Source organism: Peromyscus maniculatus, chromosome 1 (assembly GCF_049852395.1).
Source record: "Peromyscus maniculatus bairdii isolate BWxNUB_F1_BW_parent chromosome 1, HU_Pman_BW_mat_3.1, whole genome shotgun sequence".
NCBI classification, from domain to species: Eukaryota; Metazoa; Chordata; class Mammalia; order Rodentia; family Cricetidae; genus Peromyscus; species Peromyscus maniculatus.
The window spans coordinates 209480014-209502321 of record NC_134852.1 but is presented as its reverse complement, the minus strand read 5'-3'; the positions used below and the strand labels follow the sequence as shown (position 1 = coordinate 209502321).

At 49.7% G+C, this 22308-nt stretch overlaps 1 protein-coding gene across 4 annotated transcripts in view; it reads right to left on the bottom strand.

The window, feature by feature from the left end:
- Habp2 (hyaluronan binding protein 2) overlaps window positions 1-5144 on the bottom strand; it is a 32241-nt gene extending 27097 nt beyond the window's left edge. For all 4 annotated transcript variants that reach the window (XM_015997145.3, XM_042265674.2, XM_006978432.4 and 1 more), the window contains exon 1: window positions 4988-5144. In XM_015997145.3, the coding sequence (XP_015852631.1) occupies window positions 4988-5065 (78 nt within the window). In that variant the 5' untranslated portion in view covers window positions 5066-5144. The remainder of the gene's footprint in view (window positions 1-4987) is intronic.
- Window positions 5145-22308: the final 17164 nt, after the last annotated feature.

The following is a 22308-nucleotide window of genomic DNA, read 5'->3' as shown; positions in this document are numbered from 1 at the left end:
TACACACATGCATGTACACTCATGCACACACACAAGCATTAAAAATAAATCTTCAAAGTCCAGGCAAAGTTGAGTCTGTGGCGGTTTCTGAAGTGGATTCAGCCCTGACTGACGTCTCATGACTTAGTTGTCTGGCAAGACCGAGCCGTTTGATGTCAGAAGTGAAGCTTCCTGCGCTGAGGAGAAGCGGCCAGGAGGAGCCAGCTTCCTGTCTTGGTGTAAGCTTTGGTGTAAGCAGGATGCAGAGGCCGCACTCTAGCCTGGCACCAGTGGTTCCACATCCCACAGCCTGGAGGACCACCCGCGTCACCATGGCTACGAGCCTAGCAACTGGCTTTGGAGAGCTGGGTTTGAGTCCAGCTCGCGGGCCTGCCCGGGCACCATCTTGGACAGGTTGTCCTGTCTCTGTAGCCGGCCTTGCTATCTGTGAGTGCAGAGTGAGGCTGGCCTACCTCAAAGGCTTGTCAGGAAGTTAAGCCCAAGAAATACCTGGTCAAAGTCAGTACATGGCTGGCTGAACTGTTAGGAGACATCCTTGTCAATGAATTCATTTTATTGCTATTATTTCCAAATTGCTTGGTGCACAGTGTGGGAGGGGCGCAGTGTGGAGGGAGGGAGGGGCACAGTGTGGAGGGGAGGGAGGGGCCCAGTATGGAGGGGAGGGGAGGGGCACAGTGTGGAGGGGAGGGAGGGGCCCAGTATGGAGGGGAGGGGTGCAGTGTGGAGGGAGGGGCACAGTGTGGAGGGGAGGGGCGCAGTGTAGAGGGGAGGGGAGGGGAGGGGCGCAGTCGGGGGAGCCCTCACAGCACAAAGTCTTCCAGGAACCCATTTCCTGGGTCAATCACAAGCATGTCTAATCAGCCCCCTCCCCCACCGGTTTTCCCTGGGATCCTTGCCAAACCCTAAGCCAGGAAACCTTGTTATATTAATTATGAAGAGAAAGCATGTTTTATTTAAAATCCCGGCTGCTGGATTTTCTGCCATGCTGTTTCTCTGTGACAGCAGAATTTCTTTTGCATTTAGGAAATTCTAATGCATTTAGAATATAAATATATGCGTGCTTATATACACATGTGACTTCAGCGACCTGATTTCCCTAAATACCAGTGTACACTGCAAAGCTGATGAGTTGGACTCCTGCTTGCAATCATGGTTTTTTTTGTTTTGCTTGGTTTTTTCCCCCCTCTTAAATTTGTGAGAAGTTTCAGTAGAATTCAATCCTTTCCTTTATCCAGAAGTCTTTGCTTAGGTTGGACAAGAGGAGGGGAACCCTAGCCATAAAAGAGACTGCATTCTGGGGTATTGGGGTTTCACGAAGGATGACTCCCAGGTGCTGCTCTGGGACACATGTGGATATGAGTGCTGAGACTGGGAACTGGTCCACTACAAACTGGCAATAATATTTCACCATCCACAGTGTGTTTGAACAATAACCATATAATCTCCCTCCCCATCTCTCTGTCTCTCTCTCCCTCTCTGCCTATCTCTCCCTCCCTCCCTCCCTCCATCAGTGAAGCGATGAAGGTGTAGAATGGTGACCCATGGACTGATGGGGAGACTTGTGCACTCTGCTTCCCAGTGTGCACAGGAAGGTGTGCTCACCGTTACAGAGTGTGCACTTTTTATGGAACCTTGGACAGCTTGGTCTGTATCTGAGACTTTCTGCTTCTCAAATGCTGCCTGGCAACTACAAGACAAAGAGATTGCTCTGTACACTGACCTTCTGCCCAAGCAAGCTAGGTGGTGAGCGGAAGAATGTACTCCAGTTTGCAATCTCTTGCCCACACAGCCCGTTCTGGGGTTCGGTACCCGGGAAGATTCCAGAAGTGAAGCAGTACAGAGATGTAAACAAACATGCATTTTGTCTCTAGGTCCCCTTTGTGCAAAATCTTTGTTCCTCTCTGGAGTGGAACAGGGCTAACAAGCCTTACTCTCATTATAACCCTGGAAGAATTCAATTTCATGGTGGTCAAGCGCAATGTGCCCCCAACACTCTAAGAATCACCACTGACGATATTTCTAAGCCGCCCCTGACTTTTTGGCAGTTGAGTGGCCTTTCTGTAAGGATGAGGGTCAGATGGACTCTGTCCGGCACAAGAGAGCCTGTCAACCCCCAACTGTTTCTTCTTTGGAGAGCAGGCACAATGACACACAGCTACACTCGAATGATTTGTACAGCAGATATGCACAAACCGATCTAGACCAGACACGAGGCACGGGAACAGCACTGGAGTTCATGGCCATGTTATCTGAGCTGCGTCTCTGCTTAGTGACTCTCTAAATGAAATCCCAGGTAGAGGCCAGGGAGATGGCTGAGCTGGTAAATGTGCTTGCTACGAAGCCTGATGAGCCTAGTTCAGTTCTCAGAACCCACAGGGTGGAGAGAGACACCTGATCCCCACAAGTTGTCCTTTGTTACACACACACACACACACACACACACACACACACTGAGATGAAGAGGATGATGATAAAATGTTTTTTAAAGAAGAGCTTTTGATATAGATGATCCTAAGAATAAGTTAGCACAATGCACAAGACACCTCTTGGGTCAGCACTGATGCTAAGACTGTCTTCTTTCAGCTTCAGAGGCACATGGAGTCCACCACCCTCAGTCCCTGCAAATGACCGTTTGCTTCCAGCTAGGATGTGGCCCCTAATACCACATGCACCAAGAAAGTCCTTAGGTCCCTAAGTACTGAGATGGTACTTAGGGACCCAGGCCTATCCTCGAAAGGTTTAAAGCTTAGCTGTGTCACTTCCCGGCTGTGGGCCTCAGTTCTTTGTGTGTAAAATGGGAACAGTGACAGTACCTATGACTTGGGGTCCTTTGGGCAGCGAACCAATCTTTAGCAAGCTTAGGGGCTGCTACTGAGGACCAACTTTACTATATGCTATCAGTTTATCATCATCATCATCATTATTATCATCATTATTATTATTAATTATTATGTTATTGATACAGGATCTGGCTGCATAGGCCAAAATGGCCTGTGTAGCTCACTATGTAGCCCAGACTGGCCTGGAATTCACAATCCTCCTGCCTCAACTTCCTGAATGCTGAGAGACAACTGGTTATTATTTTTAGCTATGTAGGTAGGAGAGGCCACTCAGTCCATCAGACTGTTGTGTCTCTATGAAGCCCCAAACTCTTCGAAGCATCCAGTGTGGCTATTTTGTCCTGATGCAGTGTGCCAGGCCATAGAACATGAAGGCTTCCCAGCCATCTGTTTGGCACATCTGGGTAAGAAAACCTATGAAAGCCACGTGTCCTTTCTTTGGAGTTGACTAAGCTCATTGCCTGAGGCTAGCTCTCATATGTTCTCTTTTATCCACTATTGACTTACAGTTTCATTGATAACCCTAAAAATTCTCTGGATCTTGCAAAAAAAATTGTGGGAGGGTTGGGGGCTGGGACTATTATCTTCGGGAACTTCAGACATATCCTGTCAAGCCTTCGTGCCTGCAGACTTCAGGCAATTGATTCCCACTGAGATTTCCTCTGGGCCTCTGAGAATCACCACTGCCTTTTTGTACATCTGTGGGATAGCTGCTCTCAGCTCCAGGTGCCCACCAAGCAATCACATGGACAGATCACCCATCTTGACAGCCATCTGTGACTGCAGCCACCACATCTTCCCACCTCATAATTTGGCAAGAAAATCTTTTCTAAAACAAGTCACTTGGCAACTGCTTCTGGAACTAAGGGAGGGGTTTGAGTGGAGCTGAAGATGTTATTTTATGAATGCACTAATGAGTAAGGCTGTAATTAATTCCATTCCCTCAGGAAACACTCCTGAAGGGAAATACAACTCAAAAATGCTTAACCAGATTCAAGAAGTTTACGACAATTCTCGATCTCTCCCTTCCATATGCTTCATCAGAGGGACTATGCTCTGGTTTTTATAGGGAAGTTGCACATATTCTGGACATTATCTGTGAAAAGAGCTAACACTTCGGGGTTGGGGGGTGGGTTGACTCACCAGTAGAGAGCTTGCCTAGTACCCACTGAAGATCTTGGTTTTCATCACCAACACCACAAAGAGAAACAAAAGCAACTGAGCTAAGGTTTATGGAGGCCACACATGACCTTTTGTTGTCATGACCTTTACCGAGTGAGCAGCTGGGTTCTGGCGATTACTTGGAGGCTCAGGGAGGTTATTCGGCCACATACTCCACCGTTACCCTGGGACAAAGTCAAGACCATTGCCGGCTCTGGCTCCGAGGCTCAACATTCAAGCCCCAGTCCATAGCCAGCAGGGAGACCCCAAGAATTCTATTCCTCCCTTCCCCAAGGATCCTGTTGGCAGCTGCACCCCAGGGGTGCACAGAAGGGCCAGCATCTCCAGGACTGTCCAGCCCAAAGGTCTCCAGTGCTCTTCAGAGCCTTAAGTTTTCCCTTTCTGCCTCACCGAAAACCCTTGGGCCCTGGCTCATCTTCTCTGTCCCACCTCCTATGGTCATGGGAAAGAGAAGAAAAATTACTAGCCACAGGGTTTCTCCTCAAGTCAGATGCAGCTAAATAAACCCTTTTCGGGGCTCACTTGAGCCACCAGGGAATTCCCCCTGAGGCCAAAGCCCAGGAGTCCTTTTCTTAGTGTCCCCGGGAGGGCTGGAGAATCTGACAGGTGTGCTAGGTTAGTGCCCTAATCTGCTCTCTTAGGGGACCGTTTCTCAAAGGGGTCCTTCCTTGAGGTGTATACCAGATTTTATCTGTACTGTAGAGAATTTGTGTGCCCTAGTCATCTCTGTTGGGACGAATTCATGGAGGCTCTGCCACAAGAGACTCATGCTCCCCACATGTCATTACAAAACCACTCAGAAGTTCATAACACAGTCTGCATAAGGTCTTGTAGTCAGGCCACACTCAACTTGGCAACACCAGCCTTTCCCAATTTAAGATTTTCCTTGCTTCAAACCCAGATGGCTTGATTTTGCTAAAACCCTCATAATCCCTCAACCCTAGAAACTGGAAACGACCACTTACCCCGATGGTTGACTTCCCCACCAGGGCGATTAACAGCAGAACACGGAGACCCAGCATCCTGACCGATGTCTGTGCCATTGAAGGCCTCTTGGTTTGCTCTCCCTACGATTTCTTTTCTTGTGTATGCCTTTGGGGGTGGGGGTAGGGATGTCAGTCTCTGAGGATTCCGGAACAAATGAAGAGGATGCAAATTATTAACTAGGCATCAAATACTGTTTAATGTTTTGCAAACCAACTATCTTGATTAAACAAATGGTAACTTGGGGGTTGGGCAGAGTCAAGGGGTGCCTTGTCTTCTGCAGAAAAAAAAAAGTCTCCAAGATAGTGGCTAAAATAAAGAGCCCATGGCTTGAGGGTGCTGTAGGAGCTCCTGAGTGTTCGGCACAGTGGGTCTGTCCGCCGGCCGGCGCTGCTGTGTCACCACAGGAGAAAGGGCTCCAGATCAGGCAAGAACCTCGGCCACCTCTGGGAATGCCGAGAGATTTCTGCTCTTCAAATCTCAACCAGAACTAAGGCACGGACTGGCCCCTAATAACATCACATTTTATATTCACGAAAGATAATTAAAGATGCCAAACTGCGATTGACAAACATTGATTCTGGGCCCTTTGAAGCGCTGTCCATAGTTGCTTATTGGCTTCAAAAGTTGTTTGTTTGTTTTTTTTTAAACCTTATTACATAAGGTTTTAACTTTTTAATTATTTCCCCCTTTAGCCGGAGACTTTCTTTGATCAGTAGGAGGAAAAACCAACCACGGTGCTCACTTTGGGGACAGTTGTTCCCAGTGTTCTCGCTTTGGCAGCACAGGTTGTAGGTGGGGCTACAGATGGCAGCAGTGACCAGGCGAGGGTGGGTTCTTGTGGACTCAATTGATCTCATCAATAGACATGATCCCCAGCTCCTGTCTGTCCACAGTAATCTATGCGGAGGCTCCAGGAATCCTCCAACCTGATTCTGCAATGTAGGCTTCAAACTGTGCCAGCTGATGCATGGGTGGTGGCCACCTCTCCCCTCAGCCACCGCACAGGGCACATGCCCTCAGTGCTCAGCCAGTGGCCGCTCCTACCTCTGGAAGCCAATGCTCACCATGGCAGACCCCACAGGCCTGGTCCAGGAGGAGCCTGAAGTCGAAGCCCACTCACTAGACGGGCTTTGCTCTGCCAACTAATTTTTCACAAGACCATCATGAGGTACCCGAATTCCTACCTCAGCAATATTTGTTCCCTCTCCGCCCCCTTAGACTGAAGATTCATGAGGCCGGGCATCCTGTTAGGTTACTGGTAAGCTCCCAACATATGTGGACACTTGGAAGATTTATGAGGGGGGGAAATAAATAAGTGAACAATCACTTCATTGACGCAGCAGCTGGGTGTGTCATATCAAGATGTCTTAGTAGAGGCAGCTCCACGTGAAAACCAGACTGAGTGTGAAAAATCCGAGGCATTTATGAACTGCTTAGCACAGCACTGCCTGTCCACATTAGTAGCTTTAAAATACAGAAGTCTACCGTGAGCTGGGCACTGGTGTTTCGGGATGAAGGAGGTGGCCATCAACTTCACTCTTTGCGTACACATAAGCGTGTGTGTGTGTGTGTGTGTGTGTGTGTGTGTGTGTGTGTGTGTGAAAGTCAGAAGTAAACATCTGGTGTCCTTCTCTAAAATTCTTCACCTTGTTTCCTGGAGTCTCTCACTGAACCCAAAGTTCACTGTTTCAGCCAGACTGGCCTGGCTGTTCAGCAAGTGCTAAGATCCTTCTGTGTCCATCTCTCCATGCTGAGGTTACAGATGTGTGGCACCAGGCCTGCCTTTGTATGTGGGTGCTGGGGATCCAAATTCAGGACGCCTGCCCTACTGAGCCATATCCTCAGCCTGTATGTTTCACTCTTAAGGGGCAGTGTTGGAGTCCATTTAGGCTTTACTCAGCAGGCCTACATAAAGAGGATGACTGTACCACCGGCCAGAGTACCAGGTGTCTGAGATGCTCTGCACGTGGCTGGGCTGGGGGGAGGTCTTTTGCTCCACCCCTTGGCATTCCTTTAAAAACCCTAGGGCAGAGACAGTCAGGGCCTGATGGATTAGGATCCAGGCCTTCCCGAGTCTATCCTGTATTTTCTATCTTTTTCTCTCCCTTCTACTCTTCTATCTAATGTTTCCTGCTGCTTCTACTCAAGAGTATTCTGGGGAGATGTGGGGTGGGATGGCCCCCCACAGGGCAGGTTGAGGTTGGAAAAGTAAATTGTTAACTGTAGTTAGTGGTAAGCACAAAAGGTGGAGAACTAGGTGGTGGTCTAGGCGTCGCACAGATGGAAGGTTTGCAGAGACAGGAGGTGACCGCTGAGTGGGTCCCTGGGGTGTCCTGGGGCTGCTGCTGGTCATCTGACCCCAAAGTGAGGTCGGGGGCCACGCAGGGGACACCTCCAGCTTTCTGGTTTTGAAGTCTGAGTCCAGCAGCAGCTCAGGCAGGGGAGGTACGCCCAGCAGTCAACCTGACGGGAGGCAGGCACCTCAGCTTTCTCTCTTCTGTCTCACGAATTAATGAACTCCTCACTTGGTGGAGAGATGCCCAGAAAACAAACCAGAAGCTTCTCTTCTTGTGTCAAAAGGAAGTGGCCAGGGCTGCTTTGCTGCTCGTCTTTGTAATCTGGATTCATTTCTCTATCAGGCAATCTTTCCTTTCTCAGTAAAAAAGAAAAAGGTGGGCAGGTTTTCACTTTTTGTAATAACCACAGGCCTCCAACGCATTGTCTCTTGTTTCCCCAAAGTTTATTATCATGATAGTATGAATTAAATAAATACATTTCTACACCTCACTTTCTAGAGAGAATTCTCTAGAAGACTCTCGATCCTTTGGTTCCCTAGTACAAAGGGGACTGGCTTATCGTGTAATCTGTGCTTATCTGGGGAGTTGAAGCAGAGTCTCTCGAGAGCCCCCAGTCCTGGTGTGGTGGATATTTCAGCTGCCACCGCTAGGCTGTACTCTGAGCACTCTGAGTACCAGGCTCTCATGTGTTGGGTTACATGCATGCCTCTGAATGGAGCCCTGCCCTACGCCACAAGCTTGGGGACGCTGGTTTGTAGTGAGCTGCTCCTTCTGTCCTCAGGAAAGGCACCCTCACAGAGTCCTGGCTGGGGCAGATCCTTTCTGGTGTGCCGGGGACTCTTGCTAACAGAAGCCACAAGTTGTGGCCAAATGGATATGACTTATGTTTGCTCATTGTCTTCAAAGCCATGGTCTTCTTCCTGCTAAGCCTTCAGTGTGGAGAGACAGCAGCCTGGACTCACAATAGATCTAGCATCTGGCCCCTTGGCCATGCCTACCATGTAACTCTGGGCCAATTGTCTAATTCCTCAGAGTTTCAGTTTTCCCACCTGTAAAATGGACACACAGTCCCCTCTTCACATCATTACTGAGAGGTGTGTATGAGAGGGCAGGGCCAAGGGTAACATGCTTAGTGAAGGGCCTGGCAGAGAGTAGAACTCTGCAGAGCATTCTGGCTGTGAAGTCAAGACTTTCCATGGGATGGCTTTTTTGGGGGGAAGATCCCCATTGCTAATTAGCCTCTCTGGCAAGAAGGTGAGTAAATTTTCTGAACATCCAGAGAATATAAATTTAGGTTTAGGTTGTTTCTGGCCAGAATTTCTACAGCGACTTCTCAGCCCTGTCACTGAGTCACGAACGCAGCCAGGGACCAAGTTGATGGCAAGACCATGGTCATGTTCCAGGGCAACTGTGCAAACAATAGGGTCACAGCTTGTGTCACAGCACTGCCGTAGGAGAAGGAGGCACACAGATAACTCAGTGCCCTGGGCAGGACGGGAAGGACCCTGGAGGGGTGTAACATGGCCTTCCCCAAGCGAACCCAGAAGGCACGTACCTTTATTTCTGAGGACCACAGCAGACATCCTGTGGGGTCGAAGACAGGTGTTCACTTAGCCACTCACCTTGCGAGCATTTGCTAAGCACCTGCTTTGGGGCTGGGCAGTGAGGTAGGGAATAAGGAAGACAGACCCGGTTCTGGTCCCAGAATTGCCGTCTTACCACGATGCCCCCGGGGGCTGGTCTGCAGATAGGTTCTTTGTGCCATCCCCAGTAAGAACCTGGGTGTTGGGGTGCGACTCTTTCTCATTGTGCTCATAGCCCCCTGTTTTTAGAGATTCCTGTCCCCTCCACTGACTTCTAGGGGCACTCACCTGGGAAGGGCAGGGGATGTTAGGCGTTTCTCCATTCTAGGATCCTGGCCAGCTGGTATTTTCAGAGTTGCTGCACTCTGTGATCTGTGAAGATGCTGGGGTGTGCCCAGAGCATGAGAAGACATCAGCGTTTATCAGCACCTTTGCTTTCTGGAGACATTTATAAGCACATGGAAGTGTTCCTAACTCCCACGCAAGGCGCTTCGGCCCATTTTTTGTTAAGTGAGGTATAGAAAGGCTAAGCAATTTGCTTAAGGTCACATAAGTGGAAGCAAGGCCAGGATTCCGAGCCTTCTGGTTTCCAGGCAAATGTTCTTGGCATAGCAGACCCTTGGGTGTTAGGGTGGTTTTCCTGTGAGCACTCATTGGCAAAGGTTACCTCTTTCCTATTCAGCACCCACCTGTCCCTCTTATTATTACTTGTTGGGGTGTAGATGTAACCAACCATCTTATTAAATAAGAAACACAGAACCAATGCAAAGAAGAAAGCCAAGAGGTCAGAGCTAAGAGCTAAAACCTTACCCTTCCTCCTGTGGTGGTCCTACCTCTCCAAACCAGAACCACTTCCTGTGTATCTGTCTTTTCTGCCTTCTCATTGGTTGTAAACCCAACCACATGACCACCTCATCATGGCCTGTCTGTATAGACCTCCAGGTTTTCTATGGTTGGTATTGAGATTAAAGGCATGTGTCTCCAATGCTGGCTGTATCCCTGAACACACAGAAACTTACCTAGCTCTGCCTACCAAGTGCTGGGATTACAAACGTACGCCACCACTGCCCTGCTTTCCTATGACTTGCTAATAGCTCTGACCCCTGGGCAACTTTATTTATTAACATACAAATAACATTTGAATACAAATAAAATATCACCATATTGGGGTGTCCAGTCCCCAGAGTTTATTGGAGAAAGACGTCCTTCTGGCAGTGGCATCGCTGTGGTCTTACGTTGGGTGTCGTGGGAGACAAAGCTGCTGATATTTGGAAGCAAGAAGTTTGTTGGGGTAACACTTTCAGGACCTCTATGCACTATGGAGGAGGTGGAGGGAGGAGTTGACTAGCAGTACAGTCAAAACAGAGGCATACCCTCTGGAAAGTTCTGGTGAGTAACTATTAACCATATGGACATTTAAATTTTCAGTTTGGGGCTGGAGAGATAGCTTACTGGTTAAAGGCACTGGCTGCTCTTCCAGAAGATGTGTTTGTTTCCTAGGCCCACATGGGAGTTCACAAGCATATGTAACTCCAGTTCTAGAAGATCCTAGCACCCTCTTCTGGCCTCTGAAGGCACTACACACACATGGTATGCATACATGTATCTGGGTGTGCATGTGCACATACACACAAGTCCCCTCAGCCCTTTCCTCCCTGTTAATACATGCTTGTCCAAGTGGACACCACCTATTGACTCCTCCATAGCCCTCACATCATTCAGCCTGTTTTCACTTCTATTTTCCAGCCTATAAAAACAGTGGGATTATGTCATAGCCCTACACAAAACTCTTAGTATCTTCCTTTTGAGCTGTAAATAAGCCCCACATTCTACCAAGGCCCTGCTTCATCTGGCCTCTGCCAACTTCACCAGTCTGTCACTTGTGTGCAATTCTCCTTAAGATCATTCTCTGTGTCACATTGCCTTCCTCCCACTTAGGACTTGCTGCAAAGCAATGTTGATAAATATTTGTTGGATGGATGCAAAGTTGAGGGGTGGACGATAAATATATGGATCAGTGAATAGAGAAATGGTTGGATGATGAGTGGATGGGTGATGGGTAAACAGATAATGTATAGATGGGTGAATGGACAGAGGGATGAAGTGAGGGATGGATAAAAGGGTAGATGGAGCCGGGCGGTGGTGGCACACGCCTTTAATCCCAGCACTCGGGAGGCAGAGCCAGGCAGATCTCTGTGAGTTCGAGGCCAGCCTGGACTACCAAGTGAGTTCCAGGAAAGGCGCAAAGCTACACAGAGAAACCCTGTCCCAAAAAACCAAAAAGAAAAAAAAAAGGTAGATGGTTGAGTAGATGGGTGAAAAGACAATAGAAGGGTAAATGGATGGATAAATGGGGTAAGAGGTGAATAGATAGGGTTTATGGCTGGCTGGATAAATGACCAAATATATAGGTGGATAGGTAAATATGTGAATGAACACACATATGGATCGATGCATAGATGAAGGGATGAATGTAGATGAATACATGTACACAGGGCTGGATAAATAGATGGACAGGTGGATGGATGACGGAACAGTGGACAGCCATGTTTGAGAAGACAGAAACTACTTGTGTGCCAAAGTTCATGGCCAAGTTAGGAGCTCCAAACTGTGAGGTGCTCCCTTTGCCACGTGGACTGTGGCTTGAAGTCACTGATAGTTCTGTCCACTGTGAGCTTTGGAGAGACATGGGATCCCTGGCAGAGCCCAGCCCGATCTCAAGTACACGCCCTAGCCCCTCCCCAGCAATTGATTTACCCATTTGTACACATTTGCCCGTGTGTCTTTTCTTTTATCTTTCAGTGAGACTTCAATATTTCTGCTCGCATTTGAAAGTTCCTCTGTTGAGATGGTTGTCTAAGGCAGGGAGTGTGTGTCGTCCGTCCCCCCCCCCCCCAAGCTCCCATCCCATCAATCAGCTCTGTGGAAACACAGCCTGCCTCCATGGATCTGCAGCCTCACAAACAGCCATCACCTGGGCTCTGTGATGCTTCTTGCTCTTGGCGTATCTTTGATTTATTAAACATTTTTTAGTAAAATTCTGCATACATTTAGCATGTGGAAAGCCCCCTCCCTCCCATGAAATAGGAAACCTGAAAGAGGGAGGGGTCTACTGATTTGGGTGTCTAGATTTCCCGGGTTTCTGAATCCAGTGTACCAATGTTCTCAACACCTCTTCACTTTGAAGGAAGACAGACCTCTGAGTCCCTCTCTCAAATGAATTTCTAGACATTTCCTGACATTGCTGGCTTCCTAAAGTACATCAGTATGTGGTTTTTGTGCTGTGCTGGCAACAGCCTGGGTTGGCATCAGACGGAGCCAATGGAAAGGCCATTGGCTTGCTGTGTTATTTTGGATAAGTTGCTTAGTCTTTCTGAGTATCCCTTAAATAAGTTTTTTTGCTTCAGTGTGCAAGATGATATTTTCAGAGTTGCCTGAAATACAACAGATAATTAATTATTTGTATTAATTTGCTTTCCTTTCTTTTCCTGCTTTACATTGTCCTTTTCCTTTGTGGGGCTGGGATTGAACCTGAAACCTCACCTATTCTAGCCTATCACTGATCCGGTCTCCAGCACTCTTCCTACTTTCCGTTTGGAGACAACTGTCTCACCAAGTTGCCCAGGCTGATCTTAAACTCACATGTAGTGTTGGCTTTGAACTCATGATCTTCCTGCCTGGGCTATCTCTACTTCTTCATGGAAAGTATACACGCTGTTCTCTAAGTGGGCACAACAGTCAACTGAAATTTTACAAAACTGAGTGAGGCAAGGGTGGAGATAGCAGCAGACTCTCAGACAAGTGCCACCCAGCTGTGTGACACCTCTCACCGGACACTCATCTTCCCCTCCTTTGTGGAAGTGGATACCACTGCATTCTAAGGCACACCAGAGACCATCTCTGTGGAAAAGTCTAACAGACAGATCCATAGACACCCGTGAAAGTGGGGCCCTTGCCCAAGCACCTGGCAGCTGGAGGAGGAAGGGCATGGGGAAGAAGGGTGGGGGCACATGGTTCCATCCATCATGGCGGGACACAAATCCTCACCCTCACTGTGCATTCCAACTACAGACCTTTATGTAAAGTAACACCAGTAATACCTACACGATGATCTTCACTGATGCGAGCATGCGTGTGTGTGTGTGTGTGTGTGTGTGTGTGTGTGTGTGTGTGTGTGTGTGTGTAGTACAGACTTTGAATGTGGGAATGGAGATGAGAAGCCTCACTCACAGCCCTTGTTTTTGAGTTTCAGTTTCCTTCTGTGATGTGGGGGACATTAGGACGTACCTTATAGAATTGTAACTCCATGGGTTGGGATGGTCCAAGTTCAAAGTTGCTTGGGCTCATCCGAGACTGTGAAAGCAGCCCACCCTCCAGTGTCTACAGAAGCCTCTTCCCAGAGAGCCAATGGGGTCCGATGTTACTGTCTCAGGTCCCACCGAGTCAGTCACCATAGAGATTGTTCAAAAGACACTTCTAACAAACGAACAAGACTGAAGTAGACAATTAAGTCAAGGAATGAACCTTTGCCCCAGTCTGCAAAAAATAAAAGATGTGGGAAGAAGGCTGACTGTTGCCTTCAGGGTGGACGTTCAGGTCTACGTAACCCTTGGGCAGTTCGCCATTGGCTGAGCTGTGCTTGGAAAAGTGACCCTTTCCCTAAGTGTATTGTGAGAATGCCTGAAGACTCAGCCCGAGGACTAATAGGAACCTCCCCCTGGGTGTCTGTGTGTGCTATGGAACTGCTCTGTAGGTAAGCCACTCGCCATGTAGGAAGAGTGAGCTCCGGAGAGGCAAGGCTCCTGCCACCTCTTGCCAAGAGAGTCCCCTATTATTTCTAGAAGAGCCTGGCAGTCACCAAAAGCTTGCTTGGCTCATGTCAGTCTATAGTGTCTAAAGCAGGGGTTCTCAACCTTCCTAATGCTGAGACCCTTTAATACAGTTCCTCAAGTTGTGGTGACCCCCAACCATAAAAATTATTTTCATTGCTACTTCATAACTTCATAATGTTGCTACTGTTATGAACTGTAATGTAAATATCTGATATTCAGGATATCTGATGTGTGACCCCTGTGAAAGGGTCATTCTACCCCAAGGGGGTTGAGACCCACAGGTTGAGAAGTGCTGCTCTGAGGGGTTTGGCGCTGTGCTTGGCAGGTGGCACAGGTACAGGTGGTACAGACCCCAAGGCTTAAGCTGTCACTGCCCTATGTGTGGAACAGAACCCCTGAATTCCAGAAGACGGGACAACGTGACTCTGACAGACACTTGGTCCACGGGTTGGGGTTAATTTTCTTGGACCATCTCCACACCCTGGAGCAAATGAGTGACTTCCCTGAGCCCCAGTAGTCCACACCATGATCAGTGTCGGTATTTGGGGCTGGCGTGGGTCAGAAGTGCAGGGCCTGTTTAAGCAGGCCGTCCACTCTTTTCCCGCTGGCCCGCTGGTTTCCCGGCCTGTTGCGTATTGATCCTGGGGTGTGACTGTCCTCTGTGCCCTGCAGCTCTTCCAACACGGCCTGTGTCAGCCCCGCTTGACAACCCGCCCGGCAGCGGGCAGTTTTGTCTTCCAAGCAGCTCTGTCTCTGGAGTTTACGCTGCCCTCTGACCGGCTGAGTGCGCAGGAGGAGCTTGCCCTCGGGCGGAGAGGTGTGAAGAGGACGTGAAGCAGCAAGCCGTCCACTCGTGCACCTGCCAAGCAGCTTCCACCCCGATTTCTCCACCCTGCTTCAGCTCCGGGCCGAGGCTGCAGCATCTGTGCCTGGGCCAGCGCAGCGCACAGATTTCCAGCCTTGCCACCCTGCTCTCACCGTGACGGATGAGCCCCATCCTGAAAGGCCTGCCTAGTGATTCACTGCTGCCCGAAGCTCATCAGTGTTGCCACATTACCTACAGGACAAAGTTCAGACGGATTCATGTGGCACAAGAGGCCCTGGTCATCTGCTCCCAGGAGCATGCTCTCTCCTCCGCCTTCCCGGCTCAACTCCTCATGACCATGCCCACTCCAGCACATCTCCTAAACATGCGTCCTGACTGGTGTCTTCATTTTTCATACTCCAGGGCTCACTGCTGAAGGAAGCCTTCTCACTTTCTGGTTTGGGAGAGTCCCACACATCTTCTACCTAAGCTCAAAGGTCTTACCTTCCCTGGAGCTAACTCTCCACTTACAGAAGGGCCACTTGGGCATCTTGTCCACCTGTGGCCTTAGGACCCTGGTGTGTCATTCTGGGGACACTTCGGGGCTAACACTGTGCTCAGTTGGTGCTCAGTATTGTCTGCTGAAGGTGTAAATGTGTATGCATCACTTTATGGATGTGTGAGAAAACCCAGATCTCAGAGGGATGGCTGGGAGGGGTGTGGCTGGGCGGGGTGTGGCTGGGAGGGGTGTGGCTGGGCGGGAGGAGGGAAGGAGGAAGAGAAATAGCAAGGTGGGTTTAGAAATGGAGTAACAGGGATGGCAGGTCCCTGAATTCAGTCTGGGTCTCCTCAGATGCCAATCTCTGTAGTCCAGTCACAGGAAAGTCAGCAGCAGCCAGCGAGTGAAGCACACGTCAGTCAGCGGGCCTGTGGAAGCTGGTTTTCTCTCTCCAGGTTCCACTTTGTAACTCTGACGTCATTCAACCTGATCTCACACTGGAGGTCCCCCCCCCACCTTGGCACATGCCACCATAACTGGTTCTTGACGTGTAGAGGGGCCTCCCTACACCACCCCTGCTCACGATCATGGGAGCTTACTCAGCTTGACCTCCTGCTGGCTCCCATTCAGATCATCGTGGGGAGCCTGCTCTGAGGTCTGCTGTGCACAGGCAGGCACAGCGGAGCAAAGCTGCCGAGGGCCTGGACCATGGGGCCCCTGTGTGGTGGTTCTTTTAGACTGTAGCACTTGATATTAATATGAGATTTTGGAGAAAATCTCCAAAAGAAAAGGTTATGGTTTAACAATAATGTATTTGTGTGTCAAGTTGACAAGGAGTCAATAGTCCTGATTAGTTTTTTTATATTCACTTGTCACAGGTAAGAGTCATTTTGGAAGAGGGAACCTCAATAGAGAAAAAGCTCCTACCGGATTGGCCGGTGGAAAAGTCTGTGGTGCGTTTTCTTGACTGATCGATGTGGGTGGCTCGTCCCACAGGGCATGGTGCCACCTCTGGGTGTGTGGTCCTGGATGGTATAAGAAAGCAGGCTGAGCAAGCCATGGGGAACAAGCCAGTAAGCAGCACCCCTCTATGGTCTCTCCTTCAGTTCCTGCATCCAGGTTCCTGCTCCGACCCCCTGGATGGTGGACTACAAACCATACGATGAAATAAACCCTTTCCTCCCCAAGTTGCTTTTAGACATGGTGTCTTATCACAGCAACAGAAACCTAACTCAGACACGAGTGTGGTAATCTGGGTTTGCTGTTCAGCCCTTTGAGGCCATTGAGGTGATTTGGATCAGAGAACATATGTGAAAGCCTAGGGTGGGACACTCGCAGGGTGTGAGCACCTGCTGAGTCAGGATCCCTGCCTGGACTACTGAGATGCAACAGCCATCAGCTACCATACTTACAAGCGGAAATTAGTAATGGCTTCATACGACACGTTGGGAGTTCTCTCGTGAACCAGACAGTCTGTCTGTCCCGTGTGGTGGTATTGTGTTCCCCAAAATATTGTGCACCCTAATAAACTTATCTGGGGTCACAGACAAAACAGCTACTAGATACAAAAGCTAGAAAATGGTGGCACTCACACCTTTAATCCTAGCATTCCAGAGGCAGAAATCCCTCTGGATCTCTGTGAGTTCAAGGCCACATTGGAACCGGCCAGGCATGGTGACACACACCTTTAATCCCAGGGAGTGATAGTATAAAGCAGAAAGGTATATAAGGCATGAGGACCAGAAACTAGAAGCATTTGGCTGGTTAAGCTTTTAGGTTTTAAGCAGCACAGTTCAGCTGAGAGCCATTCTGAATGAGGACACAGAGGCTTCCAATCTGAGGAAACAAGACCAGCTGAGAAGTTGGCCAGGTGAGGTTAGCTGTGGCTTGTTTTGTCTCTGATCTTCCAGTGTTCACCCCAATACCTGGCCCTAGTTTGTTTTTATTAATAAGACCCTTTAAGATTTCTGCTATAGTCCTATGTCATGAGTGTCTGACAAGTGATAACAGAACCCACAGCATACATTTCTGGTTGGTCTTCCGGGAAGAAATCACATATTTCCCCGAACTCTTGGGACTTTGTGGCCACACCACAACCAACGCATCCCAAGGGCCTCTGGGTCTAGTCCTCCTTTTAGGCGGGCATCTTCTGGTCCCTTTTCATGAAGCTGACTCTCTGCTCTCGTTCTTTGCAGAGATGACTTTGGAATGTTCACACGGCAGATAGTTCCAATCCCAAACTGGAACAGCCTGATAATGGAGAATTGTTGAAAGCTTCCAAGTTTTTGAGAGATCCTTAATTTACAAGTGATACACTAAATGGCCAGGGCCTCATTCATACCAGGCAGGCTTGCAGGGCTGGTGCAGTCTGGCTGGCAAGAACTGACTGCATTTCCTGCCCTCAGACCAGCAGCTTGAAGTCAGCCACATGGGCGTATTTATAACCCAGAGCCAGTTTCAAGTTCGCCGGGAAGTCACTGCACCTGCTGGATACGAGAACCAGAGAGGTCAGCTGCATCTCAGTGTCACGCTGCACAGTGGCTGAGGTGTGCCAGGAAGGGCATTTTAGAAAGGTTTGAATTGGATGTCAGGTAGGTGCAGAGTGGGTAGATGGGGAGATGGGTCCACACTTGGTTACATAGAAAAATATGTTGATAGAACGTACAATGGCTTCCAAAGGTGCCCATCCATCCCTCAGAACCCATGAATCCAGAACTTCCTGTGTCAAAAGGAAGTTTATAGATGTGATTAACTACGAAACCCTTCTGGTAGAAATGTGACTTTAGACTATCTGGAAGGCTCATTTTGTTTTTGTTTTTTGTTTTTGTTTGTCCTTTTTTTTTTTTTTTGCTGTTGTTTGCTTGTCTTTTTTTAAAGCCATGAATCCTTTAATAGGAGCAGAAAAGCTTTCCTGGCTGGGTCAGAGAGGAGATGCTGGAGATGTGAGAGGTAAGCCTTTGAAGTCGGACAGAGGGGGCCCTGAGCCAGAGGGGCCTTGCCAAGCAGAGAAATGGCCCTCTGCTGACAGTTGGCAAGAAAGCGCAGGCCAGTGAGGAAACCATTCCTGCCTACACCTTGATTTTAACCCAGAGACAAAGTCCTGGATTCAATTCCCAGCACTATATAAACCCGGTATTGCTAGTGCCTGCCCGCACAGCACATCAGATGTTCAAGGTCGTCATCAGTGGCATAGGCCGGCCTGAGATACATGAGACCTTATCTCACAAAGGGGTAGGGTAGGCAAGAGGAGCCAGAGTGGAGGTAATTCCAGGGCCCTGGTGTCAAGGGGCAGTGATGGTTGTGAGTGAGTGGCCTGGGGCCCGCAAACTACCATAGAGCCTGGAGGATCAGTGACAGCAGCGGAGCCGGGAATGGCAGAGGAGGGAGGGAGGGGAGAGAGAGGGAGGGAAGGGGAGAGGGAGGGAGGGAGGGCAGAGAAGGGAGGGAAGGGCAGAGGGAGGGAGGGCAGAGAAGGGAGGGAAGGGCAGAGGGGGGGAACAGTGGAGGGAGGGGGAGAGGAGGGAGGGAAGGGCAGAGAAGGGAGGGAAGGGCAGAGGGGGGAACAGTGGAGGGAGGGAGGGAGGAGCAAAGGGAGGTTGGAGCAGAGGGAAGGAAGGGCAGAGGGAGGGAGGGGGAGGACAGAGGGAGGGAGGGAAGGGGAGAGGGAGGGAGGGGGAAGGACAGAGGGAGGGAGGGAAGGGCAGAGGAGGGAGGGAAGGGCAGAGGAGGGAGGGAAGGGCAGAGGAGGGAGGGAGGAAAGAGGAGAGGGAGGGAGGAAAGAGGAGAGGGAGGGAGGGAGGAAGGGCAGAGGAAGGGAGAGAAGGGGAGAGGGAGGGGGAACAGTGGAGGGAGGGAGGGCAGAGGAGGGAAGGAGGAAGGGCAGAGGGAGGGAGGAGTAGAGGGAGGGAGGGAAGGGCAGAGGGAGGGAGGGAAGGGCAGAGGGAGGCTGTGGCGCTGAACTTCTGGGAAGAGAAGGACAAGGGATCAGTGAAGGCCTTTGGTCCATCCAGAAAGTCCCACCCACATCGTGACCCTTCTGGAATATGGCTCCCGGTGACCTTGGAATAAAAAGCTACCAGGAGCCCGGAATCCATCGGATGTCCAAGAACAGGTGAGATCTCCACACTCGTTCTTCCTGCTTCTGGCCTGCTCCCGGATTTTAGGCCCGTCTCCTCTCCCTTTGCAGGAAGTTAGGCCCCAAACTCAGCAGTTTGGTCTTGAAGGAGGAAAGGGCAGGGCCTGTCTGCTGCAGTCTAGGTGACTATTATGAAAGCAGGGGTATGATCACTCTCAAGCAGCCTCTTGTGTCCGGTTCTCAGCCTTTTAGAACGTGACCCCCTTAGTGTTGCTGAGACACCATCACCTTCCGTCCCTCTCAGGTAACTTGAACATCACTAATTTGGGTGCCAACGCGGCTGAAGGACACAGTGTTAGTTCCCACTAGCCTCGCCATCACAGCATCGCTGGACGAGTCATCGCCACAGTGGCCAACGTTGCTGTGCAGGGACTCCAAAGCCTTTTGTTTTGAAGTGACACCTCACTGTGTAGCCTGGGCTGGCTTTGAACTCACTAGCCTCCTGCCTCGGTCTCCAAAGTGCTGAGACTTTGAAGTGTTGAAGGATGGTTTCTTCTGAAAACACTAGCTCTTCACTTGGCTCTGTAGACATGGGATGCGTGGCCAGAACTAGTGAAGATATGCCAGCTCTCCCTTCATGTTTTGCCTGTCTTCTGTGTCATCTTAACCTATGGGTCAAATGCCACTCAGTTCTGCACATCACCATGTCAATCACTGAGAAATCTGCCCAGGATGACAATGCAGGGCTAACTGGATCCAAAGGCATGTCACAGCCACCATGCCCCTGGGAGTGAAGTGAAATGGCACTCCAGTTCCTGGGAGAAGGCTGCTGTTCCTGAGAAGACAGGAAGGTCCTCCCCTTTATTAGCACGTGCCTCTCCCTTGTTATTCCCACTCTGTATCCGTGACTCCTCCACACTCCCAGAGTGCAGGAGCTGATTCGCAAGTAAAATTCTGTTTGGTCCATCCTTCACCCACTGAATAAAGCCTTCTTCTTTCCTATCAGTTGTCCACAGACATTGGTTCTTCCAGGAGATGAGTTTGGACCCTGGTCTGGTCCACTCAGAGCCTCAGTTTCCTTCCCACCAGGGTCTTTGTGAAGGTTAGATGTTCTTCCTCGCCTAGACTGTGTGTACCCAAATGTGACAACACTCCCACACTGTTCCCTTAGTCCTGGTCCTTCCCTGCATCACTTTGCGTGGTGGGAACTGTATTTCTTCAGTTCTATTGCCCTTGGACTTCTGAGTGGGTTTGGCCACTCATGAGCACTAGAGAGATTAGAAGATGGCAGGAAGTCCCCCCTCTTCCTTGGCTTCCTGTACACTCTGGGTATGTGTGGTCTCCTCTACCATTCTTGTGTCTGCTCAGAATCTAGTGGACTTTGGCTGGCTATGTCAGGGACGCTTGCCAGTTCCACACACTGAGTATTCAGTGAGCATCTTCATCTCATCATCTCAATAACCCCGAGAAGAGGATATTCTAATCATTAGCCCCACTTTGCAGATGAAAACATTGAGTCTCAGAGTAGGGAACTTGCCTGCCACCATCTGCTGCCAGTCAGTGGTACAGCCAGAAAGAGCCCCAAGGTTACCAATGTGTCTGTAACCATGTTACCATGGCCATTTTGCTAGCCAAGAATGGAACAACTGTGCTGACTTGGTTCAGGGCTCACTTCTATTAACCAACTGTGACCCCAACCACCAGGCCAGCCCTAGCCCCCAACACTGCAGCCCCAAGAAGTGGGAAGCAGCCCCCAAAACCTATGGCGGTTTCTTGTGACAGATACCCGGGCTAAGCCGCAGGAAGCCGCTGTAGCTTTGATGGGAGACCAGATCCCACGCAGGCACTTCCAGGGTATGGCTTGCTTTGAACAGATCACTCGGTATAAAGGAGAAGAGAAAGTGAAGGGGTGGAGGAGGGAGAAGAGGGAGAAAACGAGAGGAGAGGAAGCCCCTGATTTCACAGAGCCCAACCCTGTGAGACAGTCTCTGATGACCAGGGAAAGGCTTTGAAAAATGGAGGGCAGCATACAAACCCACTCTCTGAAAGTGGGGGTGGATCCTGGCAGATATCACATGGGGACCCCTGCTGTGGAGCCAGGGGGACCTCGAATGAGTTCAGGTGATAAAATATATATATATAAAAGTTAATAGAGAGCTGCCACACTGTCTTCTAATTCCCAGTGGGAATCCTGGGGGCAGAGCGCATCAGACTGCTGCATCTTAGTGCCCAGCTACGCTCCACACATCCCGAGAGGTCGCTCAGAGCTGGGGAACACTCTCTCAGCTTGGGATGAAAGCGTCTTCGCCTTAAATGTGCCATGCAGGCATCTTGGTTTGAATGGCTCTCCTGCTACGTCCCTTCCTCCTAGCAGATCCCTGAATGATTGCTGGCTACAGAGGATAAAACCTGCAGTAAGGACCACAAAAATGGAATGTGTGTGCCTCTGGTTAGAAAAGAGGGGTCCTGTGGATGCCCCCGAAGAATGCCCTTCAGGATCCAAATCTGGCTCTTTCCGTGTTGAAATCATTTGCTGCCTTCTTCCTGGTGTACTTGGAAAAAGTCAGAATGCATTAGTGGGTCAGGCAGGCCCTGTGTGATCCCACCCTTGGGTTTTGCTCAGTTTACCCTGGACCACTCTCCCCTTTGACTGCCAAACTCCAAATGAGCAACACTCCTCCACAGTTCTTCAGCACATTCTCCTCCATGTCACTACTGCGGGCTCTGCACACCCATTCCCCTCCCCTTGGACATCCCTTCAGTCTGCTGTCTGTGAGCCTGACTCTTTCACACCGTCTGGCCTCAGCTGCTCACATGCTGGGTTCCATCTTTCCCCGGAGAAGAGGTCTATTTTTTTCTAACTCAACATTTTTTTTTTTGAGAGATCCCACAACACATAGTTATTTATTATCTATCCCTTTCGGTGGCCTCTTATGTCTCAGATCCAGGATTCAGAGAATTGTGTGTTCATGCCTGCTGTGTCCTTGGTGTTCAAGCACAAAGCAGAAGCTCGGCAGATATTTGTGGAACCCATGGCTGGTTGGTGCAGAGAAGGAAAGCAGAGAAACAGAGCTGGTAGATGCTGCAAGATGTCCAGAGGTGACCACATTCCCAAGAGGCAGAGAATGCAGTCAACAGCTGTGAGGTGGGAGGTCAAGGAGGGGCCAAGAAGGCTAACTTGTCTACTGATGCCCTATCCTCTGCTGGA